The 11,264-nt window shown below is 51.5% G+C and overlaps 4 protein-coding genes and 1 non-coding gene across 5 annotated transcripts; 3 read left to right on the forward strand and 2 right to left on the reverse strand.

Annotated features, from left to right (window-relative positions):
• Positions 1-75: 75 nt before the first annotated feature.
• Positions 76-1,998, reverse strand: J4E82_002746 (uncharacterized protein; the record flags this gene model as incomplete). The annotated part of the gene is made up of 3 exons (XM_051729044.1): positions 76-1,688; positions 1,737-1,868; positions 1,920-1,998. The coding sequence occupies 3 exons, from the start codon at positions 1,996-1,998 to the stop codon at positions 76-78; spliced, it is 1,824 nt and encodes a 607-aa protein (XP_051591136.1).
• A 430-nt stretch (positions 1,999-2,428) lies between these two features.
• Positions 2,429-4,420, forward strand: J4E82_002747 (uncharacterized protein; the record flags this gene model as incomplete). The annotated part of the gene is made up of 3 exons (XM_051729045.1): positions 2,429-2,595; positions 2,665-2,817; positions 2,881-4,420. The coding sequence occupies 3 exons, from the start codon at positions 2,429-2,431 to the stop codon at positions 4,418-4,420; spliced, it is 1,860 nt and encodes a 619-aa protein (XP_051591137.1).
• Positions 4,421-4,686: 266 nt separating this feature from the next.
• On the reverse strand, positions 4,687-5,201 carry RPB10 (DNA-directed RNA polymerase II subunit L; the record flags this gene model as incomplete). The annotated part of the gene is made up of 4 exons (XM_051729046.1): positions 4,687-4,738; positions 4,846-4,932; positions 5,055-5,113; positions 5,166-5,201. 4 exons carry the CDS (start codon positions 5,199-5,201, stop codon positions 4,687-4,689), a joined length of 234 nt encoding a protein of 77 aa, XP_051591138.1.
• Positions 5,202-5,479: 278 nt separating this feature from the next.
• Positions 5,480-8,559, forward strand: J4E82_002749 (uncharacterized protein; the record flags this gene model as incomplete). Its single annotated transcript, XM_051729047.1, has 2 exons — positions 5,480-7,282; positions 7,342-8,559. 2 exons carry the CDS (start codon positions 5,480-5,482, stop codon positions 8,557-8,559), a joined length of 3,021 nt encoding a protein of 1,006 aa, XP_051591139.1.
• Positions 8,560-9,133: 574 nt separating this feature from the next.
• On the forward strand, positions 9,134-9,222 carry J4E82_002750. Its single transcript has one exon. It is a non-coding gene; the product is annotated as a tRNA-Thr (tRNA).
• The last annotated feature ends 2,042 nt before the right edge of the window (positions 9,223-11,264 follow it).

Below are 11,264 nucleotides of genomic sequence, written 5' to 3' on the forward strand. Positions count from 1 at the left end.
AATGGAAGAAAGTAAGCTCATAGAAGGTTGCCGCCATCGGAATTCTCTACACCATGGAGATACAGCCTGAGTGGCCTACTCCTTCTTGCTTGCCAAGATACTGTACTGACCACCGCAACCAGCCCATACAAGCTTTGTCTCTCGCACAGCAGTATTGTCGATCATAGTCGGGACCTCGATCTCGTCATCAGTGCCCTGACCCGTCTGGAAGTTCACTGAGAAACCCCATGAGTAGGCCTTGCCGGCCTCGTCAATGACGATAGAGTGTTCAGGGCCGCATGCGCCGGTGACAATGTTCTTGAGGTCAGGAAGGGGTGTCGGCTGTACAACAATTTTCGCCTTGCCGTTGTTCTTCAATACCTTGCTCTCATCCGTCTCTGCGTCAAGTTGGGAAGGAGGGAGACCGGTCTGTGAACCATCGCAGCGACCCCAGACGAGCACTTGTCCATCCTTGGTAATGGCTAGGTTGTGATGCGAGCCTGCGTCAAGCGTATGAACGCCTTTGCCCTCCAAGCTGTGTACAATTTTGGGTTGTAGGACGCTGGCATCGTCTGCACCAGCATTCTCGGTGTAACCAGTTTCGCAGTAATTGTTCGCACCCCAACCCCAGACATGCCCGTCATCTGCGATTGCAAGACCGTGATAGTCACCGGATGCGATGTGCGTGATGCGTTGGCTGTGCTTTTTGATAGAGGTATCGTGGAAACCAACCTTGCTCGGCTGCAAAGCTTGGACGAGGTTGCGTTCGGTAACGCGGCGACCAAGCTGGTTTTGCTGGCCATTGCCCCAAGCCCATACATGGTGGTCCTTGTCAAGTGCGTAGACGTGGTTGGTACCGCACACGATCTGAGTAACCTTCTTTACGCCGTCAATATAGACAGGCCGAGGTGCCGTCTTGTTGTCGGTTGCGAATCCCATGATGCCTTCGTTCTTTCGGAACGTGCCCCATCCGTAAACAGCGCCCTCGGTAGTAAGGGCAAAAGAGCAGCTATCACCGGCAGCGACATCGACGAAGGTGGTGTCTTCAGGGAAAAACTCGGCCGGCACAGGCGCAGGTGTAGCCTCGGCATCGTTCAAGCCACCAGTCTCGTCTTCAGAATCAGAATCGGAGTCGTCCGCATCGAGATCGCGCATCTTGACGTTGGCGTTCGATGTGTCGCGCCCGAGGGCGTCGTTGTCGTTAACACCCCATGTCAGGATTTGGTTGTCTTTGGTTAGTGCAACAACGTGCATGCCACCAGTAGCAATCTTGACGACATTCATGTTGGACAGAGTCTCGTTGTAACGCGGTCGCTTCACGTCGATGGCCTTGCTTGTAGCGCCAAGGCCGAGCTCACCAGAGGAACCTTCGCCGAAGACGAATACCTTCAAAGGTTCAGTGTAGCGGATCGAGTTGATCTCTGTCTTCTTGCCCTTGGCGCGGCGCGGGCCCTTGGGATTTGGAACCAGAGCCGGATCGATCTTCTCGGCCTCTGGCTCTGGTGTTGCAGCCTTTGACGCGGCTTTTGGTGCAGCTTTGGGTGCAGCCTTTGCGCGCTCGACCTTTGGCTTCTTCACAGCGGGCGCAGGCGCGTCTTCGACCTCGGGTTCGCTTTCTTCGTCCTTCTTGCGCTTTGTCGTCTTCTTAGGCGCGGCTTTGGGTTCAGGCGCGGGAGTTTCGGTCTTCTTTGCGCGACTGCGTCCAGTAGCTAAACCCGTCTTAGCAGATAGCCCTACTTTGGACGCGTTGACCTTACGCTTCTGTGGTGCTGCCTTGACTTCCTCGGCGTCTTCATCAGCCATTTCGACGTCTTCAGCGTCTTCAACCTCCTCGGCTATGCCATTGGCAACAGGCGCGTCTTCGGTCTTCTTTGCGCCTCTTCGTGGGACTGCGAGGTTGGTTAGCGGTGGCCTGATTTCCTTGGGTGGGCGTGACGTACCGGCGCCGTTTACTTTGACCTCTTTGGCATCTTTCTTCTCGGCGGGCTTTGCGCTCGCAGAACGGGAAGCTCTAGCCATTTTGCGCGACACGAACGAGAGTTGATGCGCGTAAAAAGTGTTTGGGTGGAAAGTTGTTGTGAGGTGGCTGGTGTTGTCGTATATAGAAAAATGTTGAACTGTATTTGGCAAGCACGGCGCTAGACTTTACATGGACCAGCTCGCTGCAGCCACGGCCCGTCAACCATTCATCGCGTACGTCACTGCCTGATTGGCTGACCATCAACTGTTGACCGTCCGACACTCACAACATCTAGCATCATCTGCCTCATCTGCCTCATCAACACTGCAACGCCTTCTCGTGCTTTTACACATTGCTTTAACGTATTGCATCCCAGTCCCTGTCGTTCGTCATCGAAATTCGTCCAGCCATTGCCCAGTACCTAGATGGTCGCCTGATACAACCGCAGTTCGCGAAAGGGGCGAGTAGCACAGCATCTTGCCTTTCAACATGTTTCACAAATCTATTGTTCTTTCTGCGCTTCTGAAAGGGATTTACTGCGTCCAACCTGAGGCGCCGTCTCCTAAAGCGGCTCCCCTGCGTGATCTACCTTGGGCGCAACTTAACTTCCTGCATACTACTGATATCCATGGGTGGTGGGGAGGCCATCTACAAGAGTAGGTTACCGAAAAACGCCTTCAGCTGAAGTTTACTATGTTGACACACGTCGATCTGACCAACTGCAGGGCGTCGTTTTCGTCCGATTGGGGCGACTATGTCTCATTTGCTCAGCACATGCGTGACAAAGCAGACGCGGATGGGTCGGACTTTCTTCTTGTAGACACCGGAGACAGAGTAGAGGGAAACGCTATCTACGATTCCTCTAAGCCTCGAGGAAAGTTAGTGGGGCCCTGCATTAAATACACATGGGACCTACACTGACTTCGTAACCCAATATCTAGATTTACATACGAAATTGCCAAAGAACAAAACATCGATCTGATCTGTTCTGGGAATCACGAACTTTACAAAGCAAACACTGCCGAGGGTGAATATTTCCATACAGTTCCTGACTTCAAAGAGAACTACTTGGCTTCTAATCTAGACATCTATAACCCCAAGACCGGAAAGCTGGAGCCACTCGCGCCGCGCTTCAAAAAATTCACTACTAAGAACCAAGGCATACGTATCCTAGCTTTTGGATTCATCTTCGATTTTACAGGCAATGCAAACAACACTGTGATTCACAGAGTCGAAGACACGGTGCATGAAGAGTGGTTCAAGGAAGCCCTCAAAGATCAAGACATCGACCTGATCATCGTCTTTGGTCACGTCGATATCCGTTCTGAAGAGTATGCAGTGCTCTTCTCTACTATTCGTTCCCTGCACTGGGATACGCCTATCCAGTTCTTCGGAGGTCATACGCATATCCGTGATTATAAGGTTTTTGACGCCAAAGCTGCTGCTCTCGAGAGTGGGCGGTATATGGAGACGCTCGGCTTTGCGTCTATCAACGGTCTCAGTACTCGCGGCACGAAAGATAGAGCGCCTGCACTCCAGAGCCCAAAGCTCACATTCTCTCGTCGATATATTGACAACAATCTTTACTCGATGCAACACCACAGCGGGAAGGACGCGAAATCGTTCGCAACTGACCATGGGAAAAAAGTTTCCAAGGCGATCGGCGAAGCCAGAGAATCTCTCGGACTTGGGAAGGTCTACGGCTGTGCGCCACAAGATCTTTGGATCAGTCGTCGCCCTTACCCGCACAACGAGAGTATCTTCACTTGGATCGAGGAACAGCTACTACCTCAGACTATCGAGAAATCCGATCGCATCCAGAATGGCAAGAAGGCGTTTGTGATTACCAACACCGGTGCCATCCGTTTTGACATTTTCAAGGGAGCTTTCACCAAGGACACGAAGTTCCTAGTCTCGCCGTTCACAAGTGGCATCCGGTATATCAAGGACGTACCTTACAAAGCCGCCAGCCAAGTACTCAAACTTTTGAACAACGAAGGACCTATTATGCTGGCCATGATGGAAAGCAACGCATTCCTGCAGCCCCCAGAGGTTTTAGCAGCACGGTCTCGACCGCACATGCTCACATCTTTCGACTCTGCTTTTGCCGACCTCCATGAAGGCCAAACACCTCTCCGCAATATGGATGAGCCAAAACCTTTCCCAGGTTATACCACCAAAGACGATGCCGGTGCGGATGGCGACGACACAGTTCATGAGCCCATCGCCTTCTACAATGTTCCCAACTGCATTCAGTCAGCTGTTGGCTTCGATCGACCAGGAAACAAAGTCCAAGAACCAGAAACCGTTGATCTCATGTATAATCAGTTCATTGAGAAATGGATATTGCTGGCGCTTGAGTACTTGGGTGCGCAGCGTGGGCTGGAGGATACTGAGGCGTTTGATAACGAGAAAAGCTTCACGGATATTATGACGGAGTGGGTGGAGGAACATTGGGGGAGTGAAGGTAAGGGATGTTAAGAGTAATCAAGAACTGGGTTTCCTTTGCTCTGTCCGTCAGGTAGATGTTGTAATCCCGCACTCTGCACATGTGCCTGCGCATGGAACTACGTCCACGCAGGCTAGCGACTCTCATTATAGTCAGGCATTTCCTGTCTTTGCAGACTTCCAGATCGTGGATGGAAGAAGATCTAGTTCAACCCAATATGCTTCGCCCGAAAAACGCCTCGCCATGATAAAGTATGCCGTTCCAAAACTCCAAATTGCCTGTCCGTATCGTCTGCCGACTATCGTCCTCCCCGGGCGGCGCGGGCTTGTTCTCTTTCGCTAGCATTGTATCTGTATGAAGTGTTAGCTCCTTTCCGGGGCGTCATTACCGCTGGTGTCTCTGCATCTCTGCATTTTGGCAGCGCATCAGCTTGTTGCGATCGGCGGCGGAAACGTACTTGAGGAGCTTTTCGATGAGATCGACGTGGGTAAGAATCATGCGGCGGCAGCAGTAGCGTTGGAGACCGATCTCGTCGAGGGCCTCACTAGATGGGGTACACGTTAGCGAATGTCTTGTGTCGGTACGGGACTGGTAGTGGTATTGAACAAGGTCGAGTTTGGCTGCAAGGTAGGCGTGCTGGGGTCTTCTATGAACGAGGTTTCTTACGCTTCTTCTTTGCCTTCACTGAGAATGGTCATGTACTTCTCCCACAGGTCGCCCGTGACCTAGGAACTCTGTGAGCAAGGGCGCGCATGAGCTAGAATGTAGTTGTAGTACCTTGCCGCACGAAAAGCAACGGATGGGAACAATCATCTTGGTGATTCGAGGGTATTCGTGTTGTTTAGGAGGACACGCGATCACGGTCTGATAGCTACGGAAGCGCGCAAAGGTAAGGTGAGGTTGTCGTGATGCCGGACGTTGGTGGACGCTGTCTCAAAGAAAGTTGCGGGCGCGCTAAGGACGCGGGCGGTGAAAAGCTCGGGCCAGGCTCCATCGAAAAAGTTCAACTTCGACATGTCGATGCTACACGAACTTCACGACTTCCACCTTTGCGGATTCTTACACGCAAGTCCACTCGAGACTCAGTTAGGATGGAGGACGCGACTCCCCAATTGAAGAGGAAGGCCGAGGAGGCTGCAGCACAGAAGAGGGCCAAGAAGCAGAGGAAGAACGAGGCTGCCGCTGCCGCTGCGCTCAACGATGGTCGCAACGACGAATCTTCAAATGGCGCAACCGGTGCAACGCCCAAGTCGAATGCGTCTACGCCAAAGAAGCGATCGACGTCTACCCCGAAAACGAATGGTGCGAGCAAAGATGCGCCGGCTGAAGTCAACGGAGCACTGGACATGTCAGGATTATCAAAGGCAGCTCTCAAGAAGCAGGAAAAGAAGGACAGAAAGGAAAGGAACAGACAAGAGCGCAACGAACTGATCGAGGCCGAGGTATCAGGTATAGTCAAAAAGAAGAAGAGCAAGAAGACTGATAGGTGGGCTTCGTCACCCGCTCATGGAGGATGGTTCCTACCAGCCGACCCTGTCTTCTCGCCCGACGAGAAATACCTGCTCATCGCCAACGCCAAGTCACTTCGTGTCTATGCAACCGAAACATCGTTGCTCGCCAATACACTTTCCGAAGACGACACAGGCGCCCTCACAGCTTATGCTCTATCACCCACGAACCCCCACCTCGTGTACGTCGCATACTCAATTGGGCACATAATACTGTGGAACTGGGTGGCTGGCAAGAAAGCTGGTCGATGGAACATTGGTGCTACAGTCCGCCACATGACAGTCATTGCGCAGTCAGACTCCTCCGAGGATGATCTTACATATTGTCATGAAACTGATGAGGGACACACCATCAGTGTGCACGCACTTCGTACGAAGCGTCAAGATACCCGGACAGAACTCAAGCAAGTCAAGCAAATACTGAGCAGTGCGAGCTCTGCAATCCGCGGTGTCCAGGTACTTATGCAAGGCAAGTACGTCGTGGTTGCTACATCTGACTCTCTCGTGGTCGGAAAGCGCACGAAGGCTAGCAAGACAGCATTCGAGGACTTGGAGTACGTCTGGCGGGAATTCAAATTCTCGAAGCACATCACGACCTTTAACGTCTATCACCGCGAGCATCAAGAGAATGACAACGGAAACAAGACTCCACAAAGTCAAAGGGATGTTCTTGACATTGCTGTTGGAGAAGAAACCGGTGTGATCCTTCTTTTCGAAGACATTCTGGCTTCTTTTGCTGCAGTTGAGAAAGGCAATGCCGAAAGCTTCAGGCCCAAGAGACTCCATTGGCATAGAGATGCGATAGGGTCTGTCAAATGGTCGTTGGATGGCAACTACCTTATCTCGGGAGGTGATGAGACAGTCCTCACGATGTGGCAGCTTGCTACTGGACAACCACAGCATCTACCCCATCTTTCCGCGGCTATTGAGAACGTTGTGGTTTCTCCCACGGGCTCAGCGTATGCGTTGACGTTGGCTAACAATTCTGTCATTGTTCTGTCTACCACCGAGCTCGAGGCCCGCACAAACATCATCGGTATCCAATCACGTCGAATCGACGTCGAACAGCTGTCTAGGGATGGTGACAACACGTTTGGCATCTTTGATGCAGTGCCCATGGCTGTCAACCCGGCCAACTCGACCGAAGTGTTCTTCGCTGTACCATCGTCACAACCTCGTCACAACAAGAAGGACGAGGGTTTCAGACCTGAGCCATACCTACAGACATTTGACCTTGCGAATGATCGCGCAAAAGGGCGACAGGCGCTCACCCGCAACAATGCGACGGAGCCCAATGTCGCCCCTGATGGACGCCAAATCAAGGAGCCTACAGTTACGCATATCCAAGTCAGCCATGACGGAGAATGGCTTGCGACAATTGATGAGGTAAGTTCTGACTATCTGAGATGCATGTAAGACATACACTGACTTTGTGCCTATTGCAGTGGGTACCGTCACAACTGGACACTCGTTATGTGAATGAAGGTATTCCAGAGTTCAATGAACAGGAACGCCTGCGCCGCCGCGAGGTGTATCTCAAGGTCTGGCGACGCGACAAAAGCAGCGCGCAATGGAAGTTGGAAACACGCATTGACGCACCACACTTCTTCGAAGACGTATGTGGTAATGGGCGAGTATTCCATCTTGTCGCTGATCCGGCTGCTGCGGGCTTCGCAACTGTCGGCGAAGATCACGTCGTACGGATATGGAGACCTAAGACACGATCACGCGATGGAGTCATCGTTCGTGGGGCCCAACAGGAAGGTCTGGTCACCTGGTCGCTCGACCGGTCAATTGAAATCAACGACAAGCTCGACATCACCGAAGGTTCACAGCGTACCTTACCGCCGCGCACTTCACGATTGGCCTTTTCATCCGATGGCTCGGTCCTTGCTGCTTCAATCTCTTGGGATTTGGAAGAAGACGCCGGTGTCACACATCTGATCGATGTTCAATCTGCAACAGTTCGACGATCGCTCACTGAGATCGATGTAACGGCCCTCTCTGGACTTGGTTTCGTCGGGCAATATCTTATAGTGGTTGCTGATGCCATCACCGTCTGGGATATGGTCTCTGACGGACTTGCATACAGCATACCAATCGATACTCCCGGCATCGGACGCCTAGAGCGCGCACCGCTCGTTCGACTAGCTTGCAACAGCACTGACGGTACATTCGCTGTATCACTACCTCGGTTCGAGAAGAACGAATCCACACCTACCCCCACTAAGAAGGTTTCGTCCAGGATGTTTATATACGGACCAGAGCATCAAAAGCCCATTTGGAAAGACACATATTCTAGTATTACCATGGGTCTTGCATCTCAGAAAAGCGGTTACGTTGTTCTTGACTCAAAGGCGTACTTCAGGACCATCACCCCAAGTGCTGGGTCGTTGCAGCTGCTGACTCCTCCACCAGAGGAGCAACTCGAAATGCATCACATCTCCTACCCTGAGGATAGCGAGGAAGACGACTCTGGCAAGCCTTTGGCGAAACTGTTGGTTTCCGATGATCTCACTCAAGATATTGAGCGTGACGAGCAGGTCTTCAGCATGCAGGATTTGCAGAACGTGCTGCATGACGGTTCTGTCCCTCCCCCACCGCAGGGTTTGTTTAGTAATATTTTGGCGCTCATTGGGAAGCCGCAAACGGCATCAGCATAGGGGGCTGCCGTCGTGTAATATAGTTTTCACAGAATACTACGACATGGAGATATTTTACTTGAACTGGCTGTATAAGGTGACACTCGAGATGATGCTAGACACCTAGTGTGAGGCACGTAAGTCATCGGGTAGGCGCATGAAGAACTATGCTACCAAACAAGAAGAATAGGACAATGGCAGCAAACTTCAACCACGCTTCTTCGCTTTGTACAATGTCGGCTCTATCATCTCTACACATCAATCTCATTCACCAAAATCAGAAGCCCATATGAACGGACATGACTGCTTCTGTGCCCACCTAACGAACATACAGCAACGTTGTGAGACATGCTTTCTGTATCCTGGCGAGTTGTTCCTGCCGTCCGCGGTCATTCGTAGGTTGTGTTGTGGTATCCGACACGCCATACCAAGACCAGCATTAGTAGCGAGTCCATCCACAGATCTCGGCTCAACGGTACCTGACCCCACCAGAACATCGTCCCCCACCGATGTGATCATGTTACCATGGCATTGATTCTTTTGTCAATTCTTCGTAATTATGAATTAGCCAATTTTAGATTTCATCATCCAAATTGCCCGCTTAGCACAGTGGTACTGCGTCGCACTCGTACGCAGCATATGTCCGATATGCGAAGATCCACGGTTCGATTCCGTGAGCGGGCAAACGTCGATGTTTTTGAAGTTTGCAACGTTTTATTTTGCTCGAAATCCTTTTTTTTTTTTGGGTGACAGAGAGAGGCTAGGCGATACGAGTCAAGTCGGAAGGCGCTAACTCTAACAAAATGGGATGCATGTAGTGACTAGTGCGCTGCCTCAGAGTAACATACAGTCGCGTATTCTCACATTTAGATCTCTGAGAAACATCATCATGTACACTTTACAGGTTCTTCTCCAAGGGCAAGGTCCTTCTTAGCTGACTCGTCTTGTCCGCATGTAAGGAGGGTAGATTATGCACTCGCTTTCTTCGTAAGCGCGTTGGCAGATTGGTACTGACAATCTGATAATGGCATGTGCTTCCACCAAATACACAAATCAACTAGATGCACTAACGTGGAAGCATTGCATGTGCCATCAGCGGAATGGCTTCTTGACTGATATTCACAACGCAAAGACAGGCTGGATCCTTGCTCTCTACGTTTTCTTTCGTGCGAGTTACTCTTGAGTGGTTTCCCGTTTAGACCAGGAACAAGCTGACCAGCATTGGAGATGGGGGTTCATCGAGCACGAGTTTACAGTACTCTACGCTCTTCGCGCATCGTCGACAATTTCCCAGTTGCGAGTCTTTGACTAGTATTGATCATACTAGGATTGGACCGTCCATCACAAATACTGTTTAGCGTTGTCTTACAAAGGCGGAGGTGCGAGCCAGTAGCGTGCGCTCAAACTTGGGTTCGAGTTGAAAGCAGATAGACTTCCTGACTTCCCGATCTGTCAGCCGGAAACCTGAAGCCTCTTCATGGCGTCTCGCATCTTCATTGGCAAATGCCTCCTGTGGATTTTTGTCCCGCTGATGCGATTATGATTGAGCTGCTCTAGGTGTGCGCTCTTCGTACGATTGCTGCGTCATATAGATACCGCTGAGACTTACATGAGTGTTGAAATATCGGTAGATGTGTATGTGTTGGTAACCAATAGTTGTGGAAATGGTGCTTAGTGATGCACGTAGTAGCGCAGCTATCTGCTTAGAAACATGGCCTGGACCCGAATTGATATCCGGACAGACCGTCGACTGGAAAGAATCCATAGCAGGAGTCGGAATGCAATGGAGAATGCATATCATTTTTGGATTGGAGAAATGCTTTCGTCGGCGGCAGACGTGGCCAGTTGCGGGTTGAGCGATTTGATGGCTTAGAGAGTATCCTACTAGAGATTCGCTTGCGTGATTTTACTTGGAGACGGGGGCTGGTCGCTCGCTTGAAGATCCTCACTTGGTTGTTAGAATATGCCGCAATCTGATGAAATACCTAAAGCGGTAACGCAATGGCGAAGACTGGTACCGACGTTAGACTGAACGTGGTGAAGAGGACGTGAGGTGGGCGGAGCAAACGCTGACCCACTCGCCGCATGCCAGCAAAGAAGCGATGCGCGTGCGGCGGGCACAATAGCGCATCTCGGTGTAGAGCTGTTGACGCGGGGTTCTGGTGTTCGTAAACATGTGGTGGCTCAGGCTTCCAAGGACCGCATCGTGCACTTGGCATAGTCGACTCATACTTGGTCAGAAAGCGACGTGAAGTCGCATCGCAGCATTGCGTTGCTATGGTGCCGCAGCATGCATATATGCGAGTTCTTGGATTTGGCGGTTAGCGGTCTCCTGATCAGCCTCGTACAGCTTCAGCGGTGAAGTCAGGCCAACGGATACGTGTCGAAGCGAGTCGTACGGTTAGACTGGACCCATGCGAGCCGCACTACTCAATGGCACAAAAGGGCTGTGCGCATGGAGATGAGAGACTCGGTAATCGCAATCCGGTATACGAAGCGACGGCTGAAAGCGCCACAAGCTGTGCTTTCCTCTTTCGGGATCGTTCGTCCTGGAAGCACGCCCTCGCCGGAGCCGGTGTAGTGGGAAAGGGCGGAGCGGAGACGGATGGTACGGACGCACTGTTCACCGTTTTTTTGTTTGTGCCTGACACTTGACGCACAGATGCCAAAAGCTCAGGACATTGGACAGTCGGGCTGTAGAAGCGCAAAAGTAATGAATTGAAGAC

Source organism: Alternaria postmessia (genome assembly GCF_024291825.1).
Source record: "Alternaria postmessia strain BMP 2775 chromosome Unknown scaffold_11, whole genome shotgun sequence".
NCBI lineage: Eukaryota > Fungi > Ascomycota > Dothideomycetes > Pleosporales > Pleosporaceae > Alternaria > Alternaria postmessia.